This window comes from Bacillus rossius, chromosome 8, assembly GCF_032445375.1.
Source record: "Bacillus rossius redtenbacheri isolate Brsri chromosome 8, Brsri_v3, whole genome shotgun sequence".
Taxonomy (NCBI): domain Eukaryota; kingdom Metazoa; phylum Arthropoda; class Insecta; order Phasmatodea; family Bacillidae; genus Bacillus; species Bacillus rossius.
The window spans coordinates 56957047-56977855 of NC_086336.1; the positions used below are offsets into that span (position 1 = coordinate 56957047).

Consider the following 20809-nt stretch of genomic DNA (forward strand, 5'->3'; position numbering starts at 1 on the left):
TATACTCCCTAGTTAACTTGCAGTACCTTTTTTCATGACTACTGCAACCAGCATGCAAAGTACTTCTTAAAATTGAATAATGTCCCAAGCTATAAATATTTTTGATGTTTCTCATTAGAATAAATATGGTAATAAACATTGGATGCAGAGTTAATTCTGAACAGTAGTGGTAAAGCTTGCGAGAATAATAATGGCTAGTATCTCTCTCTTTCTTCAGTAACTTGGAGGATGTGGCCAAGTGAATCTTGAATGTTTAGTGGCAAATATCCTTTGTAGTTACTTCAATTTTTTACCTTCATTGTTTACATTGCACAAATCTTTCAAAGATAATATCTAATAAACTTACTATATTACTTTTGAGATGCTGGTTAGGACATTTTTAAAAAGATATTTTTAAAATATGTTGAACTTTTTTCTTGCTCCTTTAGTTTATTAATTTGGTATGGCAAACACAAATCTGAAAAATTCTTGATTTGCACCGCTATGTTTTAGAACTTCAAACACTAGTGTTTAGATTTGTGTGTTGTTCCGGCATCATGCGAAAACTAATGAACAAATTGCAGTGGCACTTTTGTTATGTAGGTAGGTCTTTGGATAACTTAAACAATTTACTTAAAGGAAAGTTAGTAACTGAATATACATTAAAAAGTACATAAAGGATTAGGTAGTATGTATTTTACATTTTTTGAAAGTGCTTAGTTGTGTTCTCAAGTTAAAAAAAATCTTATCTTTTAAAGCAAATTTAAAAAATAAAAAAAGATGTGTTTCTTGTGTATTACCTTAAGGGGAGTGAAAATGGGGTGAGTTTGGTTTAGAATAAAAAAAATTATTGCTGAATCTACTAAAGAGGGAGAGTATAGGTTAAGCATTATAAACATTTATAATGTTACTTTCTTTCTCCCCTTTTCATTATTTCTTGGCATTTTGCTGTTAAGATGGTGTTATATGGGTAGGTTTGGTTTTGTAAGAAATAAGCATTAAAAAAAAACATTATATTTACCATTTACTGAAAAACTGTTTTTAAGAGGTGTAAAGATAGTTAATACTGGGTGGCCACCAGCCTTAAATTTTGGGAAAAGTGGGAAATATGCATGAATTTGCATCGTCTGGGAAAAACCTGGAATTATGCGTGAATTACTTGTCGCAGGGAATTTAATATATCACTCTCACAAATAATATGTCTGCTAATTTTATAGGTATTTTAAACCCAGACTGTTGATATTAGAATTTCATTTCAAATGAACAAAAAAAATAGTTATAGTTTTTACAGTTTCCTAATTATTGGCAGTTCTTCTTTAAAGTTGTTTTGTCAACCTCGATTAATTTTAACGACCATGGCCATATTGAAAAATGGCAGCTGATCAACAAATAATTGAATACCTTTATCGTCCTTGGGTATTCGCATTGTCAGTATGTCGGTTATGTTATTTTACAGAAAGTTTTAGGTGTAGACGTAGAGAGAATATGATTTTAAATACATACAAAGGTGCCCCCCCCCCCCCCCCCCTCAACTGACTGAGACTGCATACAAATTGTTAATTTTACCTTTTTTTCCCCCACATTTTACCATGTTATTAAAGTTTACTAGATACAAAAAAAGCGATTTACATACTAATTCACATTAAAATTACTCAGGTTTATAAAAATTACCTCTTTCAAAAATCCAACCCAGAATGTTTGAAGTTCATCACATTCATTTCATAATTTTTTGCATTATAATATAACAACTTCTCACTGAAAATAGATCAAGAATGATGCTCACGTCAAATATTAACTGAAAATTGTACATATTTAAAAGTCAAATTAGGAAAAATGGTTTATATTTTTGATTGGAAGTTACATGGTTGTTTATAGCAGCAAATACAATAGCTGCTATCCTAAGCTGTGACTTTCAATATAAGCTTATTCCTATTTGTATCAACTAAAATAAAGCCTAAAGCATCGCCATAAGTGTTTATTTACTTAGCAGGGTCACACCTATGGATGCTACAAATATGTTATTTGTTATTGTGCTGTTCTTTTTCGGTTTAAATTTATTTAAATTGCTAATGCAGCCACTTCTTGCACAAGAGACCAATTGCACATTTGCAACATTATCCTACATTGCACACTCGGAGTGGTGTTAAAAATTTTCGTTACTGTAGCGAAAACTTGGAAATGCATTAACAACTATGCCCACAGCTGTCATTGTTCAAATTTGTAAGCTTTGGCCATCTCATTCACAGCACTGTGACTAAAGTTAAAATGTGATCAATGTGGACCTTTTTGTGACAATTTGTGTAGGTGAGTGTAGATGATGATCTCTATTATTGCGTGTTCAGTGGTAGTTTTCCTCTTCATTGAAATAGTACTTCTATCTGTACACGTTACTATTTTCATTGGTGCCTCCACATCTTCATTGATAAATTACTCAATGGCATGTTGTGTCCTTGCCATCAATTATGTCCTATTCATGAGGAAATGAAGTAACATAACCAGCATGTGCAATCTAAATGGTTAGGCAAATTCTTTCATTATTTTTCATACATTCATTGTAAATATCATAAGGACATGTATCTCTGAGTGACTTTGGTGTTAAAGTTTTCAGATTAATTGGGCTTAGAATATCCTGAATGTAGATGTTGGACTTCACTATACCAGATGACTTCCCCTAATCAAGGCCATAACAAACTTGGTGTGTCAAACCGTAAATGATGTTGGTAACATTGTTATTGAGCAGTGATGTGGTTTTCACAGATTGGCGCAGATGGTAGGCGAAGTCAGATCTTCCTGGCGCTATCGACAGCGGCAGAATTCAGAGACCACCTGTCCACGTTTAGTGACTTTTACGCTTCGCTCGGGCCCCCGAACCCAGAGAATGTGCCTGAAGACGGCAAACTCAAGTCGGAGATGATGATCAAAGACAACCGGCGCTACTACCTGGACCTGAAGGAGAATTCCCGTGGGCGATTCCTAAGGGTGAGTGTAAGTGCTCATTCGCTTCATTCAGTTTTTGCACTATATATACTTAAGGCATGATGATATTTTTATGACATCACTGTAGCTTTTTTTCATTCAAAATTAAATGCTTGCGATAAAGTAAATTGACTACGTAGTTACATTTTGTTGTATTTGCACAGAATAGAAACAATTGTTTTAAATAAAACTTAAAATTTTATTATTGTCATTTTATTTGCATAGAAGATGAAGGGCCAATTTAATCCTTTTCATTGGTTTGAAAGAAACCAGAACCATTATAGACAGACTATTTGTACTTCTTGCAATCACTTTAAATTTTTTGACTTAACTTTCTCTACATAATAATATATTTAAGTAAACTAAGTATGGGACTAATGTTAAATTATTTATCAGTATTACAATCACTCTTTATATTTATTCTTCAAATATTATTTCATAATGCTTGGACATTTTCATGAATGGTGTATCTCGTTAATCTCTTAAATCATTATTTAATTTTTCAATTTAACCAACACAAGAAAGCTTAAAGGCTGATAAAATTATAGAATTATAATTCACATATTCCTGAATTAATATCATCTAAATTTTACATGCACGTTCAAACATACCTATTGTATAGACATTTTCATTATTTACTTACAGTTTGGTATACAATTTCATACAACACAAATAACCTAACCTAAAAGTATTTGGTGTGCTTTAAAAAATAAATTTTGTTCGTAAAATTAAAGATTTGCCAATTAAAATAAAGCTAACTGAAATGTTCAAAACAAAATAAAAGGTCTTGGATTTTTTTTTGGTAAACTAGTAAATAATACACAAATTTAAGTACCAGAATGTCTTTGCTGAAGCTCCTCACATGACTTGTTAAAAATAGTTTTATATATACATATGTAGGCACACATACACACAACTTAAGTGAACTTAAAAATAATAGCATATGAACACAAATAATTACAAACATAACTCGATATAAACCCAAAACAGAATGGCCACTGCTGTGTAATAATGTTTCTATCTAACGAACTTCAATAAAGTTAAGCTAAGTTTAACTACTACACAAGTTTAGCTGCTTGCGAGAAATGTCTGGTGAAATGAAAACCTTTAAGCTATGCTTTAAATCATAGGGGTAACTTAGACAAAGCTTAGGTAAGTACCTAAGGTTTAACCTAGCTGTGGTGAAATTGGCCCTAATGGCTAGAAACATTCATTTTTATTTAATTTTTTTATTTATTACTTCTTCAAGAGAAATGGGTTCTCTTTACAGAGTACTAATAAAGCTAATTCGAAGTAGTTTTTCATAGTTATAAAAACAGTCTGCATATTGTCTTAAACACTTTTTAATTATGTTGTTTACTACGTACTCAAAAAAATTATCAGCTAAATTGGCTGAGCAATAGCAATATTTTACCTATTTCAGAATATTTTATGTAAAAATATAGTGTGAGTAGGAGCAGTCTAATTTTAAACACTTTTCTAATGTCTCAGCTCTAATGTGTAAATAGTGCTACTGCAGTCAAGAGGTGAGATCACTTGTCTCCAAACAAAGCGATTTGGGTATGATTTTCTGACGGGGTTGAATCCTAATTTTCTGCAGGTTGAGAATGGAATTAAGCTTTGCTATCTGCCAGTGGGTTACCATACGTTGCTTAAATTCTCTCTCTCTCCCCCCCCCCCCCCCCTCCAAATTCATTCTGTCACTGCTCCGTTAGCATCTCATCGCCTTCCATAGCCTCTAATGACCTTGAATTGGTGAGAGTTCAATCTCAATCCATCTTTTTTCATCATATGACTTTTTAGTATAACCAGTTACCTACAATGCACAGTGTTTGTTCAAAAAGAAAGTAATACCTGGTGTGTATCTTTGTCCCCATTTAATTTTTTTTCCAGTCTAGTGTCTTACCCAAATTTTTAAGATAACCTTTATAACACTATACTAATACATTTAGGAGTTTTTTTTAATTCATAACTTTTTTTATTTAGGAGTTATTTTTAAATTCATAACTTTTTTACTTAGGTGTGATAGAATGAAATGAACCATAAAAAAATATAATGATGGAAATAAGACTAAGTGAAGGATTTGCAGTTCATAAAAATTAACAAGTGTTAGTTTTAAGGCTCCTAGTCTCTTGACATGTCAGACCTCTGCAATTCATTGGGAATTGTGAACACTTGTGCTAGGGAATTTGCAAAAATTAATGTATAATCCTGGAAACATTTTTAACATCTCCCACTGCTTGATGGTGGATTTGTGTATTGCTTTTTGTGTGTGTGTGCACTTAAAAATATTTTATTGTATTTTTGATGATAAAATATCTTCTCTCCTTGCAAGTGACATATGTTATTGTCCAGTTACAGCGTAAAGTCTGTAATCCAGTACGTTTGGGACCATGGTCATGCTGGATCAGCAATTTTGCCGGATTATCGACATACATGATGTGAAAATGGGAAATGTGACTAAAACAGATAACATGAAACACTATGCTGAAATGAAAACGAACAGTAACTGTAAACTCAAGAGGGTACTAAAAATGCAGTCATCCACTCAAAAAAAATTTGAATGTGAGCCGCTCGATTGGTGTCGAATTAACACAATGCTGGATTAAATGTTTTTTTCACTGTACTTTTCCACTAGGAAAGTGATTTTACAGAAAATAAACCTATGTACTATAATTTAACGCAAAGTATAAAAATAAAATATATATATATATTTATTGTATCTCTAAGTATAAAACATATTTGACATTTGTGAAAATTGAACCAAAGTTTTGTAATGGATGTTAACTAGGAGTGGGTTGTGTTGCTGCAGGTGTCCCAGACCATCACGCGTGGCGGTCCCCGGTCGCAGATCGCCATCCCTGCCCAGGGCATGATAGAGTTCCGCGACGCACTCACCGACCTGCTGGAAGAGTTTGGCACCGACGACGGTGGCTTCAAGGGCGAGCTCCCGGAAGGAAGGCATATGCGAGTGGAAAACAAGAACTTCTACTTCGATATAGGACAAAATAATCGAGGAATTTACATGCGTATCTCGGAGGTGAGTATCGACCACACTTTTTATTTATTTCTCTCTCTCTCTCTTTCTCTCTCTTTCTCTTTCTTTCTCTCTCTCTTTCTCTCTCTCTTTCTCTCTCTCTTTCTCTCTCTTTCTCTCTCTCTTTCTCTCTCTTTCTCTCTCTCTTTCTCTCTCTCTTTCTCTCTCTCTCTTTCTCTCTCTTTCTCTCTCTCTCTCTCTCTCTCTCTCTCTCTCCTTTCTTCTGTTTAAACAAAGATACTGTCGTGTATGGGGGATACTTGTGAGTTTTTTTCCCCCGTATGTTAGGGAATGGTAAGAAGGGGGGTGGGATCCCTTTATCTGCTCTTAACTAGCTTATCCCGCAACTGTTTAGATAAGTCTTTTTACTATATAACTACAGTTCTTAGTTGCCCCATATTGTTTCATCCCTGAATGCTGTACTTTTCATCAGACATTGTTAGGAACTTGTGTTCTCACCAATATGCTCAAGTTTAACGTAGTTGCTTGTATATCTTTAAATTTTTAGCACTTGTTTGTTGTGCAATTCATAAGCTCTGTGCCTTGGTTCCTACATTCAGGAATATCATAGGTTCTGATTGTCCTTGTAGACTAGGAAGACTAAAGCTGATCTGTCACACCTTTACGAAGTGCACCCTCGCCTGGCAAGCAAAGATATGCTTTTACTCCAGTATCTTTTTTATTTCATTCTTCATCTCTCGTGGCTGCTTTGGTTCTGTCATCATAAGAAGTAAAATATTGGTCTTGTGTCATTGGGGTGTTACAGGCACATAATTTCATTACAACAGTAACGGAAAATATATAGGTCATGTATCTTCATCTTTTCTGATTTCAACAATAATGCTTCAGTTTTCCTGCCTGTCAATAAACTTTATTTTATGTTTTAAAATATGGAAGGCGTGCAATGAGTTGATTTGCAGACTCCAAATACTGGATGGTAGTTACTCTCTATTTTATTGAAAATATTTGGTCAGGTGAGAGAGAGGACTAACGTTAATTTTTCAGCAATAATTAAGTTAGGGGGTGTGTTTTAGAATTGGTATATAGTTTTAGTAGGGGCATGTATTTTTTTGCAAAAAGATTTAGAATTGCTGAGAGTTAAAATACTGTAGCATCGTCTGTTTCATAATTGGTTGAGTTTCTTTAAGGTACATGCCTACTTACATCACACATCACAGCTGTTCAGTATGGAAGAAAACGTGTCCTGAATGGTTCAACCAAATAAGGCCAACTGCTTCTCTTTCAAATTGCCACCAATTACAAAGGAAGAAATTGCTGGCTGGGGCTTACCTTATTGCAGTTTATTAAGCATTCAGATTTTTTCGTGAAAAAAACCTGTTTTGGGAATTTTAATTCAGACTCTTTCATTGTCTTGGATAACTATTAATTCCCATTTTGGTTTGTCAACATTTCTGGACTTGATGTGGATGTTTTCAGGTGAAAACCAACTTCCGAACAGCCATCACGGTGCCAGAGAAGTCGTGGGCCCGGTTTCGCGACATCTTCGCCGACTACTGCGAGAAAATGAAGGAGGGTGGAGAGAAGGTGACGGGCGGCGGGCCGGACAGCGGTCCCAGCACCAAGTGAGGCCCGAGTTGTTAGATCCATCGCATTGACACAAACACTTTCCATCCAGCGACAGTGAGCTTTGCCTCGACTGGACCCGAGTTTTAGAACATGTAAGCGAGAGGGACAGAGACTACATATTGACGACGATTCTTCAGATTTCAAGTTAGGAAACAAGAAAACATGGTTACTAAACTGTGAGGGTGTGTTTGTGTGTTTGTTTGTGTGAAAGAGTTTGGAAATAAAATAACTGCTGCTGTAAAGTTTAGGTACAAAAATAGAACAATAAAAAAATTGCTGGCCAAAGAGTGAGAAGAGCCCTTGCCAGAAGATGCGAAGATTGCGGGGAATGTGATGCCGATGGGCGTAGAGTGCAAAAAATTCTTAAAAGAGTGATATATGTATATTTTATTTAGTTGAAGCTGCAGACTATAACAAACAGTTGTCGCAAGTTCCAATTTCCAATGCTGAATTGTTGCATTTTCAATTATGGCTGTAATTTTTCGTATGTTTAAGTTTTCAAAGCAAATTGTTATATATAATATGTATATATATACATAAAAGAAGACCTGCCTATATTGTGTGTTAAAATCTACAATATCTTTTTTAGTAACGGTAATAAATTTTGTGTAATAATTTCTTGTAAATGAAAAACGCTTAAATATTTTTCTTTTTTTCTTTTGCTGCTGTCATGTTAGTGATGATTGACAAAAAATATGTGCATGAAAGAAACACATGTTACTTGAATTGTTGATGCTGTTATAATGCAGCCTTCGAGGCTAATCGGGTTGGACAGTCCTGGGTAGACAAAGATGTTATTATTTTCTATGACAATAGATAATATATGTTAACTAAAAATTTTAGTTTTTAAGACAAAAAATTTTTGTTGATAAGCTGGACTGTATATGAATATTAAAATTCTGGACCAATGTTCCGAGTAGTGAAAGCTACAGTCGACCCCACGCTAGCCAATGGAGTTGGGATATGCCACGCGATTGTGTCAGAGGACGAATCAACACCATTATTGTGACCCTGGTTATCAAAATAGCAGTTATAAGTACTAGTAATATTTGTCTGCTATTTTTTTCTTCTTTTTTTTATAATTTCGTAGAGCTGAGCCCACAGTTGCATCTATGTGTTGATTATTATTGCATTGCATTGCATTGAAAGTTTATTCTAGTCTGCATCATCATTATGCATCTTATAGCTGCCATGGTTAAAGGTTACAAATATTATTGTATTAATGTAAATGTAACTGAAGTTTACAGTTTCTTAAAATGAGATTATTTAAACTATCAGCTCGTGCGACATTTTTTTTTATTTTTAAAATGTTAATAATTTTAATTAAACCAGTGAATTAATGTGAAGTTTCTTGATTTAGGTTTTGCTTATAAATTTGTAGTGTTTTTTCACAATATTTTTTTTATTGTTTTTATACTGTGCTCAATTTTGTAATTTGTATCCACAGTTCAAGAATATGTATTTGGCAGTGTGTTTTGACGTACAATTTTATGAGAGGGCATTAAAATTTGGAAAGCAAGTTTGGTAATTTTAATTGGTTGTAAGGAATAATTGATCATTCAGGTGGCAAGAAACAACTGTGATTATAGCATTTTACAGCATATATTTAGTTTGGTATATTAGAACTGTGGTTCCTTTGGATATGCATTCCTAAGAACAGGAATCCAACAGAAATTTCTTTCAAAAATATTTTGATAATATTTGTAGTAGTGTACGAAATAATTTGGTTTTGTCACATCTCGTTTTTGCTGGGTAATGAGTTTCAAGTAAAGTATTAAAAAAAAGAAGCCTACATGAAGTAGAACAGTAAATATGTAGTTGAAATGAAAGATGGTTGAGGCAGCCTTTGATTTTGGAATGCAGCTGAATGTCATAACTGCTTGATAGAGGTATTTCTCTAGTAGTATTTGTTATGTGCAGTGTAGTTTGCATAGGCACCACATACATGACAGAATTAAGTATGTTTGGAAATGGTTGTTTCTTGGAAATAAAAGTAGAATCTCATTGAACTTTTCAATTACGGAGAATTGTGCAAATTTGAGCATCTAGTTGGCAGTTGGTTGCCGTGTTGGTAGTACTGTGTCTGGTGATGAGCAGCTATGAGGTATTGCAAGGGTGAATGAAGATTCAGTCTTTTTTCAATTTGCATTGTATTGATAATGAAGGGTGTTCTTTCAGGAAACAGTAGAATTTGCTTGTGATTATTTGCTATTGGTTTGCTTTCACACTGGCTGTATCGATGGGCAGTAAATAATTACGGCTTCTCTTTGCATAATGCACAGTATGGAAACTGTGATGTGAACGTGTTTCATAGCGTGAGCAGTGAATAATTATGATTTTCACACAGATTTGAGCATCACATTTCTCAGCATTCACAGCTTTCTGATTGTGTTTGTTTTATCTTTAATGTTTAAGTTCTCTTCATACCTCACGTTTGTTCTTTCTTCTGGGGTAGTGTACAAAGTTGCTTTCCTTTGTTAAGGTAACAAGGGCAAGTAATTGTAGGTTTGTACAGTTATTTTCAAATTATTTGCCCTGGGTAGTTGACTGTACAGATGTTACATATATTTTTTTTTTTTTTTTTCACTTTGGCTGTGTCAGTCTATCATGTTACTGCAACTTTGGCAGTAAAGTAGTTGGTCGTGTTATCTACCGCATTTTCTGTGTGACCACCATGCCTCCACGAACAGGCCACTTCTGCGCAATATGGTGTTGACGTTCTGTGTCCCTCTCCTTCCGTTCTTCCTGTTGGTCGTGTTATCCGTTTTGAAATGTGATTCTGTTCAGTTTGCTCGGAATTTAAGCCCGTGATGGCTGTATGCTGTACTTTAGTTTCTTTAACCTACGTATTTGTCATTTAACTAGTTGCATAGAAATAGAATTGCATGTAGCTTTTAAAGAAGAGTAATTGCGGGTATATATGTTTTAATGGATTTGGGTTGGCGTGAAGTTACGGGAATGTGCACTGCTGCTTTTGAGTCAAGTTTTCCTTGGTGGTTTATTTGTAAGATAATGCAAACTGAACAGACTCATATTATTTTCTGTATTGATAGTTAATTTATATATTTTTGTCGATGTAAATAGTGTATTGAAATTATTGTACTTGTAAAACCCATCTTCATTTCGAGAAATTGGAAATGCACTATGAACACAGATTGTTGGTTCTGAATTAAGCCAATAATTCTCGATAGTGTTGTAGGTTTGCAACTGTCCATTGTGATGTACGTTGTATTCCTTAAAACGTGATGAAAGAAGATATCAGTAAATCAGTGGGTGGATCATTGCATCAGCGTATGAAAATTATTCTGATGCCGTTCGTTCACATCCAGAAAATGTGCAGATTGGTTGACATATATTTGTGTTCATGTTGCACCACAGTTTCTACATTTAACCAGTCATTGCACCATAGCATTATGCTAATCGAATCTGTGTCGTAATGTTGTTGGGTTTTTCTACAGGAGTGGCTGGCCATTCCTGAGCTATGAGAAAATTACAAAAAAAGTAATCTGTAAAAGAATGTAAAAATTAAGTTAATGTATTTAAAAGTGATTTTGAAAAGTAATGGAAATTTTTGTGCATTATTTAAAGAATTAAAGGAGAGTGTTTTAGTGAGGATAAAAAAAAATATAAATGTATATTTATGATATGAAAGTCGGAGAGCTTTGGTGTAGAGGTGAACAGGTTATCTGGACTTCTTAGTCCATCAATGCAGTGTAAATTGAGGGTTCTGTTGATACTGAACTGCAGGTTTGACCCAGTGGCGGTGCAAGACAAACAGCTGAACATTAGCATTTCTAAATATTTATTTAGCATAATCTATGCAACATTCCAGATGACACGTATCTTTGATTAGTTAAATTCACACCATCAACTTAGCTCACAAAAAAAAAACTCCTTATTTCAGAAAATTGTTAAGATTTGTATTGAAGTTTGAATTGATCTTTGTACTTGAGTAAGGGCTGTGTTCAGGTCTTTGTCACAGATAATTCAGTGCACGTCAACTGCAGTCTGTAGCAGAGGTCCTTATATTGTTCAAAACTGTTTGGAACAGCATGCATAAATAATACAAGGTGATCGGGAACCAGGTATTCATACTTTTAAGTTCCATCATGAAAAGTTAAAATGTGGCAAAAAAAAATGTTTTGGGTGGATTTTGTTTTATTAAGATTGGCAAGAGAGTTTGTAATCTTTCTTAATCATCCGTAGCGCTTGTCATTCATATGTTGTAAAAACAATCAACGCTATATTTTTTCATGTGTGTTTGTAGTGGGTATAGGGTTTTCCACTGTCGCCATTTGAAAAGGTTTTAAATTTGTCTTGCCAGACTTGTAGTTACATGCCAGTTGTAACTTTCTCTATGATAGTGCAACTGACAACATTTTAATAAAGTAACTAGTTGCACGCACTGTAGTCACCGAACTTGAGACGTACATCAAGGCAAGCAGTAAATGAATACTGAATACCTTTTTCAGTAGTGTGTTATCACTTCCAACATCCTAACTTGATTTGTGCAAAGAATTAAATATATTTTCAAGATTATATGTATAGGTTTTTTTGGTGTTATATTCACTTCTGCCGTTGATTTAGATTTTAAAAATGAAAGTACCTAAAGATAATTTGGAATCTGAGAACTTTTTATAGTGAGTTAATCTAAAATATAACACCATCTTGTTATAGAAATTACTCACTGATAATAACCTATTAGTAGAGGTATGTAAAAATAGCAAATTGCTTTGAATGCTCAATTACCTGTTATTGTATGCTAAAATTTGAACACTGAGAAATGTTAAGAAGTTTACGTCAGTTTACAAAGAGCGATAATTTCCATTAAATTTTCCACCCAGATGCTTGTTTCTTTCGAAACCAATTAAATGTAATTTTTGTTGCATAAATATTTATCAAAGCTTTTTTTATTCCCCCAATAGCTTGTTTTCTTACACTGTAAGTGCTTCACCAGTGTTGTTTAGATTGACAGCACATTCCAAAGCATTGGCAACAGTAATAGTGTTTGTTTTATCTGTAGCCAAATAGTTTATGTTGAGCATTAGGTAAAGTTTGGGATTAAGATGGAAAGATGTAAAGAAAACTGTTGGACAGAGTGGAATAAATGGTGTATTTTTTAAAATACAAAATGCCAAAGTTCTGAAGCAAAATGCTGAAAAATGCTCTTTACACATACTTCTACCTATCAGGCATCTGCTGCAAAATGTGCTAAGAAAAAAGTCAATAAATAGCTGCTTCTCGGATGGTTCAGGTTACTTGGGCTTTTATCAGTCCAGTGGAAATGGATGGTAGGGAGATTTTTATTAGTCATAAATTTCAATTGTTATGCTTTTTTGCTAACTTATTAATACATTAAGGAAGAAGTTATTAAAGTTGGCTTATTTTCCAACAAGGAACATTCTGTGTGCCTTTGACCCATCTCAGTTTATGATGCCTCAGTGCGTGCAAAATATTTAATTTTGTATTGGTTGCAGCAAGACTTTAAAAAAAAAAAATGTGTTTGTAAACCAATCTAACATGTCCATTATGTCACTGCTTATAGAACACATTTTAGAAATACATAATATATTTAATTGATACTTTAGTGGGCATTTTAAATTGGTTTGTTTTAAAAGAAACCCCTCTTACAAAGTTGTAAAAGTATATATTATATATATTGTGTGTTGTTGGGATTTGAATAAATATTGAGAAAAAGTAAAAAAATAGCGCATAGTGCTGTGGTTAGGAAAGCCAGTTGTGAGGGTAGTTGGAGGGTGTGAAGTAAAACGTGTTAACTAGTTGTAACTTCGAGATGCACATGATCAGGTTGCTGTGTGGGTTGTTGGGTGAAGAGGTAACATTTTCGGTCTAGTGTTATTACTGTTATTACTGTGTAACTTCTTGAACTGTGTATTGAAAATAATAATTTATGTTATGTGAAAGATCAGCTTTAATTACTATTAATAATTTTAAAACTGTGAATTGGAGAATGTTATAAAATTTTGAGGAAAATAATATTTTTTCAGAGAAAGTAATGACAGTTTTTTTTTTTTTTTTTAACTGTACAGTTACAATGAAATTTTTGGACTAAATATTCAGTGCATAGACAAATACGATGCTCTGATTTTTAGGGTGGAAATTTTTGTGTATCGAATTCTTTCAATTTTACGCTTGAATACAAAATAAAATTAATTATAGCTTTTCATTTTTTATTTTTACATATTAATACTGATACCTTATTAAATAAAAATAATTATAAAAATGTGTACTGTTGCAGTCTCATCAGAGTTTGAACATTTTGTTATAAAAGTCCATCTTTAAAAGTTTGTTTTCTTAAACATTAGTTACATTGATTATCTTGTATGCTCATAGATGTATTCATGTTCAGCCTTTGTGTATAGCATAGGAAAACATTTAATGAAAAATTTCCATTCATTAATTACAAGGTGGAATTTTACACAAACCTTTTTCTGGTATTTTTTTTAACCCTTTTGGTTGGAAGTCCTTTAAATCAAATTTTCATTAGGGCTGTGGCTTTGCTATTCAGAATGAGGCTGGCATTGCAATGAACTGCGCTTGTTTTGTCGAACCCATGCCATCACTCTCTTGTCTCATCGCTTGTTCATCTCCAGTGACCTCGCTGACGAGACGTTACGCCCCAGTTTGTTTGTGCGCTCTTGATGACCCAGGGTTCTGGTGTAGGGATGTAATTGACAGCTTGCTTGTGTCATTGTGACGCTTGGCAATGTTGGTTCAGCCCTTGACGTTGTATATAAAGATGACCCAACTCCAAGTCGTGAATTAGAAGAGAAATGTTTCCCTTTTACTGCCTGAGAATTGTTGGACCATTTGATTCACCAGCCAGGTGTCTTCACCACATGCTCTCCCATTCCTCACGAATGCTGAAGTTTATGCCAGTTAGTCAAGCGTCATTAGGCAATACTTATAATTTTGGTTTGACGTCATTAGTTTTGTCAGTACGGTAGCTCAGCTTTTCCAAGTAATTAGGTTATGTATTACTTATGTTACATTCAAAACTCAAACAATTATAAAGGTTAAGAGCTTGATATCAAGTTGTATGTTGTTCCTTCAATCTGAAAAGCTAATTAAGAACGTACATTTAAATATGGTGTTAGCATGAACAAAAATGTAGTAGCCCACCTGATTAAGGTTGAAAACATCTGTGATAATATATTGCAGCGTACTGTAAAATGACTTAAGAATTGTTTGTTGGTCAATGAATTTGTGATCTCGTGATTCTTCTCTGCAGTTAGTTTGTAGACAATGTTGCATAAGGCAAAAATATTCTGACAATGTTCAGAAACACGATCCAAACAATTTTTGTGTGAAATAAAAATGTCAGCATGTATTTTCATTAGGTAAGTTTTGTGAATGTACAAGAACTAGGGATGTGCGAATCCTGGATTTTCAGTTCAATTCAAATCCCTGGCAATATTTGAGATACGAATCCGATTCCGAATATTAAGCACAGAATAATTAAAAATAATTGATTAATTTAAAAATAATGTATTCTCTTTTTTCTAACTCTAACTACTGGCAATTATTTTTTACACTGAGATTGAAACGTTTATAATTATGTAAACTTAATTAATAATAAACACTTTAAAATATGAAAACCAAAACATATTCGATTCTCCAACTCAATCGTAATAAACTGCAGGACACAGGGAAATCTCAGTTTTATAATCGTTTCAGCAAACGAAACCATTTTTTCTCCAATAAATAGCCAAGATGTTTTTTTCTTGTAGGTATGTAATTGTTTTTAGTTTATAGTTTGCTATACCTCGAAATTCGTAATTATAGTTTAAGCTCTGGAAATCTCGAAATTCTTTTAATGTCACTGTGTTAATTATTTAATTTACATATCTCTTTGATACATCATATTATAAATACATACATACGTAATAGTAGCCTAATTTTATTTTTCGCTGCTAGTATTTTTGAGCCGTATTAAATTATTTTATAACTTTTGTGAATATTCGTAATACTGTTTGAATCCATGTACGTACGATTCCAGTTTCTGGTAATTGTGGATTCGAACCGTACCCGAAATTATCGGGTACTCGCACATCCCTAACAAGAACTAAAAAATCAAAGAAAAAGGAACTCAAACCAGATATTCAAACATTTTGTTTTCACCTGATTGTTACTGCGATAAACAAATTATAAATACCTAGTTTTTGACCAACCAGCAATTAAGTGGGTTAAATTTTGGGAACAGAGCTAATCCTATACATTAAAGTAATAACTCTCCCTTTATATATCTTAATAAAATACTTAAAGTTTAAAATTTTTTATTTGTAATTTGAAATCTATCAATCAATGCTTCTTTTTTATTTAATTTCTTTCCCTCTAAATTAGTCTTGTTTTACTGTTAAAGGGTTCTAATGTACATATGTATCAAACATTTACGTAGCAAGAAGAATTACTTATCTTTTTATTCAACAGTTTTTGTTTCATATAGCAGGCATTAATATGCATAAACTTAATGGGCAGACGAGTGTATTTTTCAGAACTATAACAATGATGTCGCAGAACATTTTAACTGTAAGTGCTAAGAGAACTTCTTTGAAAGTTATACTAAAATGTGCCCAAGTGCTCTCTAGATCTTCCCACAGTGAAATTTAATTATTTTTTTGTGTGTGTGTGTGTATATGGATAATTTTAAATTTTAGATGCGAGGCAGTGAATGGCAATATCAAACTTACTATGACCTGCAACAGTACTCATAGTAATTTTCTTGCCCTGTCTGTCGGATATTTTCAGTTATATAGTAACATAAACTGATTCTAAAACATGAGAGAATTTATATAAGTAAAACTATATTGGAAATTGTTGGGTTGGTGTAGTTTCCTACTATGTAGATGTGGCAGCGTGTTTGACATGAACAACTCTTCAAAACTCTCGATATGCTTTATGGTTTTTGGTTTGATTTTTATGTTCTTGCCTAGGGAAGCAAATTTGGGAATTTACAGTTGAGTAAGTGGATGGGTGTAAAGAAAAAATGTTATTAACCTTCAAATCCAGAAGCATCATGTGTTGTCTGTGGACTGGGAGCAGTTGTTTCTGGTGGTGTGTGTACCCTTGGATTGACGCATGTCATCTGTGATATGGGACTTCAAAACAGCTGTGTGGTTCTTTTGTTTTTAGTCAATTAATGTCTTTACTTAACTGTTTTTATTTTTGTAACCTGCAGGAATAAAATCTATTGTGTGAGTTAGTTTAAAAAAAAAATTAAATATAAATAAAAACAAATGAAGACTAAAAGTGTCACAGTGTTTTTAAGTGTTTGAGAAAAACATTTTTTTCTCTTAAGATAGTTTAAATGTTAACAAGATTCAGCAAGCAAGCCAAACAAAAAAAATGCAAAAAAAAATATGGGGTGTGGTTTTTGTTTGTTTTGGCTACCCAAGTGCAGAAAGTGCAGTCATCTATTTTGTGTTTTTAGCAAACAAGATTTGAAAGGAAGAACATATCTACCAGTGTTTAAAAATGCTTATAAAATAACAACAATATATGGGGCCTGTGTATGAGTGAAAGGAAAAAAGATTTCTCGATTTGTTTCTTTAGCAAATACACTGCCATTTTCCCCTGCAAGGTGGAAAGCTATAACTCCATATTGTGAGAAGATTGATAAAAACAAAACACAGACTATTATTACAGGTAAAAAATACAAAAAAATGAAATGGGATTTTTGTTTTTATTATTAATTCTTCTGATAGCGTGTGTTAGAAATATTGAAATGTTGTGTAAAAATGGACAACATTTTTCTTGTTAAACTACTATTGCCTACCTTGTATGTTATTGTTTGTGGCAGGAATGCGTGCAATACAGACATGCCTTGACGTTTACTTCGCATTGTAAATCATAGTGCTAGCAGGCAATGTATTCAGAAGCCAAACTTTGTTTAGCAATATCACAACTAAGCTTATAAAAGATGTATTTTTCAAAACATTGACCATCAATAATTATTACTTACTATTTGCGTGTTGCATTTCATGTCATCAAAACAGATAGTTTTAAAAGCCATTTATAGAAAATAAACAAATTATAAAACCAAGTTCAGAGTGCTCTTCATAGTATAAAATAGCATATTACTGCAGGGATAATTAATTGTTCCAATCTTTTATCAAGTAGGAGAATACTCTAAAGGATGATTCCTTGATGTGATGTGTGTTTTGAAGTCAAGTACGAGCATTTAAATATTTAAAAAATAACTGCAAGTAATAATAAAGCATGTGCTAATCACACATTACGTACAAATGTGTGCTTTAGTTACCTGTATATAAGATGAATATTTTATACAAGTTTTAAGATCTTAAATCTGATACTTGTGTTGTTGATGTACTTAAGCAGCTGTTGTATGAAGGATGGGAAGATCTATTTTTATAATGAATTTACTTTCTTGAGCCCATCGTTAACCCTTGTATCCATAATTATTGCCTCCACGTGGGTGTTCTATATCTTACGTGCTTTGCTTTATGATATGGTCTGTTTTTCTGTGCTGCAGAAATTAAAAGCAAAGTAGTTAAAACTGCTCCCCTTCCCATTTTTGTTTATAAAACTGTTGGTGGACAGTTCCAGGCAAAGGGCATTGAGCAAAATAAAATCTCGCCCTCACCCCATCTTTTCTGCTTGTTCATGAGAGCCGTCAAGTCCTAGATTCTTGTTATCTGAGATTGAGGGAAACAAAAGCAGTCTTATTTAAGTTTACAGCAACTCTACAGATACGTAATTTTTCAAAAGAAAAAAATGTCGCCCAAAAATTTGTAGACTTGTCTTAAATGCAGAATTTTTGTGTGCTGGAAATTACTATTACTATTCTGCTGGATTGTATTTATTACAAAGGCGAATCTATGTTTTGCAGATGTGATCCCATTAAAATGCTTGGTGTGATGTAACAATGGTGAACTAGAGGTGGTTCATTTGCATCTATGGTAAATGGCTTTTAAAATTGTTAAATGTCGGTGACATTTTTATGTTCATGGCAGTATCCTGCTGTAGTGTTTATCTTTGTTGGAATTTTAAAAATATATATATATATTTTTTTTTTTTTTGCTGGCTGCTGTAATATGTGCAGCCACAGTTCAAATTTGTTACTTTTGTAGTGAACTTGACAGGAAACTTGTAATGCCTGCTGCTTTTAAACTTGAGGCATGACCTTGCGAACGCAATATCTGCACATTCGGAAGCCTGCACCGCACGAGCCCGCGGTAGATTTATCGCAATCTGCTCGCAGAACTTGATTCACTCATTCGAAGCTTGCTAGCTCGCCAGATGTGTCTGGAAACTTTAGTTTCTTCCTGTGCCTTTCTAAGAACCCAGTGCACGACATCCTCGAAGTCTTTAAGCTTAAACTGGTGTAGCGGCGATGCGTCTGGCATCGGGGTTCCTGCTGTGCAGACTTCTCGGTGCTTCTTCCTGTGACAGTGTGAGGCCATCGGTCCATGTGGTGCGTTGAGGACTTGGGAAGCTGTCACCAGCTGTACAAGCCTGTTCTCTTGGATATTTGAGCGCGTCGTGGTTGCGACATTACATCAGAGCACACTCAAATAATTGAACGTAAAATGCAGCACACATTCATTCAGATTCTACCAAGCCATAGAGTTTACCCGAGGGTGGTACAATACTCTGCACAAGAACTTACGCAGTCAAGCAATTGTTAAACCTGATTGGCAAGTATGCTTAGTTATGTTACTGCACCAGTAACAGGTGTTCTGGTTAAAGTTTGTTCCCCTAGTAATTAGCCATTGGTGGGTTTCTAACAGAATAGGTATTCAATATATTAAATAGTGTGAAGTGTGTAAAATATTAATAGTCTTTCTCTGCCTGCAGTGTTTGATGTGAATTTGTCGCTAGTATTGAGTTATGAATTCTAGAAACAAATGTGACAGTTTTCATTTATTATGTGATGTGATCAACTTTGGGTTGGTGGCCCCATGGACCGATTGGCCATCTCAAGATTTTCTGCTAGACAGGAGAGGGCATGTGCAGTATTTTGCTGTGGTTTCTATTTTGTGAACCATGCGGGATTGTATAAATGGTGTTAAAGTGACCACACACAATTCAATGTGATGCAATTCCTTGTTGAACATGTGAATGATGATCTGTGATTCACCTTCTAGTCCAAGGTAACAAGAGAAGTGCTTAGGCCATCTAAATGTCAATTTTGTAAAATAAAATTTAGTTGCTAGTTAAGTTTAAACACATTTTTAACCCAAATTTACTTCAGTATTTTCATCACTGACATTACCTTTGGTGGATTTTAATTTTTTTTTTTACAAAGAAAGTATTATGAAAATACTTTAATTCTACCTGTCGTTGTAGGCAAGTGGCTTGTACAAGCGTTCTCTTATTGGCTACCTAGACAATAGCATGTTTGGTCACTTTAACTCTTCTGCCACAAGATTTGTAGAGTTGGAAAACTACAAAAAGAAAAAAAAATGCTATCACATAGTTGATGAAAAGAATTTTTATTTGTTATTGTCACTAGTTTACCTGACACTTTACATACTGAACTTGATTTTAAGGCAAATAAATGAAATTCGGTGATCATTTCTGCATGATGTTTTTCTCTGGTGCTAAAAATTTAAATACATTCCTTGAGTCCAATTGTGGAATTTATTTAATACCTTTGAATTCTTTGCTCCTGTTGGTTTTATTTCTGATATGCATGGAATTATGTTCATGCACAGATAACCAGTAAGCTGAAGTTTTTGAAATCTCACATTCAACAGGAAAATGCATTTATTATGTGGACCATATTACAACATATTGGTTAATGTGGGGCTATAACAACAGCATTTACAATTTTATTGAATTGTGGAGAATAATTTAATGAAACAACTTGTTTGGCAGTAGTGTTATGTGGTTTTTCCCCATTCTCGTTCAAATCGTTTAAAATTTAATTTTTCTACTCATTTTCTTGTAAAGGTGGTATTTAAAAAACTTTTAAGTTATATTAGTTAAAAGATGTACAGCACTGGGGTTACAGCAGATTATTCTGTTGTCCAGTTTGGAGAAAATCAAAGTTAACAACATTATATATACATTTACTGTCAGTAAAGGATGTATTGGCAAGCAAAATTCGTAATATAATAAAATTTGATTAGAGTGAAAAAAAATTATACTGAATCTTTTAATTTGCACACAAAACAAAAAATCTATTGAAATATGTAAGCAGTTCAGAATGGCTGTGGTAATATTATGTATGCCATTACGCACCTT

General features: G+C 33.6%; 1 protein-coding gene across 6 annotated transcripts in view; it reads left to right on the top strand.

Annotated features, from left to right (window-relative positions):
* Nucleotides 1–20141, top strand: part of LOC134534986 (transcriptional activator protein Pur-beta) — a 92541-nt gene extending 72400 nt beyond the window's left edge. For 3 of the 6 annotated variants that reach the window (XM_063373770.1, XM_063373773.1, XM_063373775.1), the window contains 3 exons: nt 2737–2958; nt 5768–5995; nt 7430–20141. In XM_063373770.1, the coding sequence (XP_063229840.1) occupies nt 2737–2958; nt 5768–5995; nt 7430–7579 (600 nt within the window). In that variant the 3' untranslated portion in view covers nt 7580–20141. Of the gene's footprint in view, nt 1–2736; nt 2965–5767; nt 5996–7429 lie in introns of all 6 variants that reach the window. The other 3 variants (XM_063373769.1, XM_063373772.1, XM_063373774.1) reach the window with 1 other exon arrangement.
* Nucleotides 20142–20809: the final 668 nt, after the last annotated feature.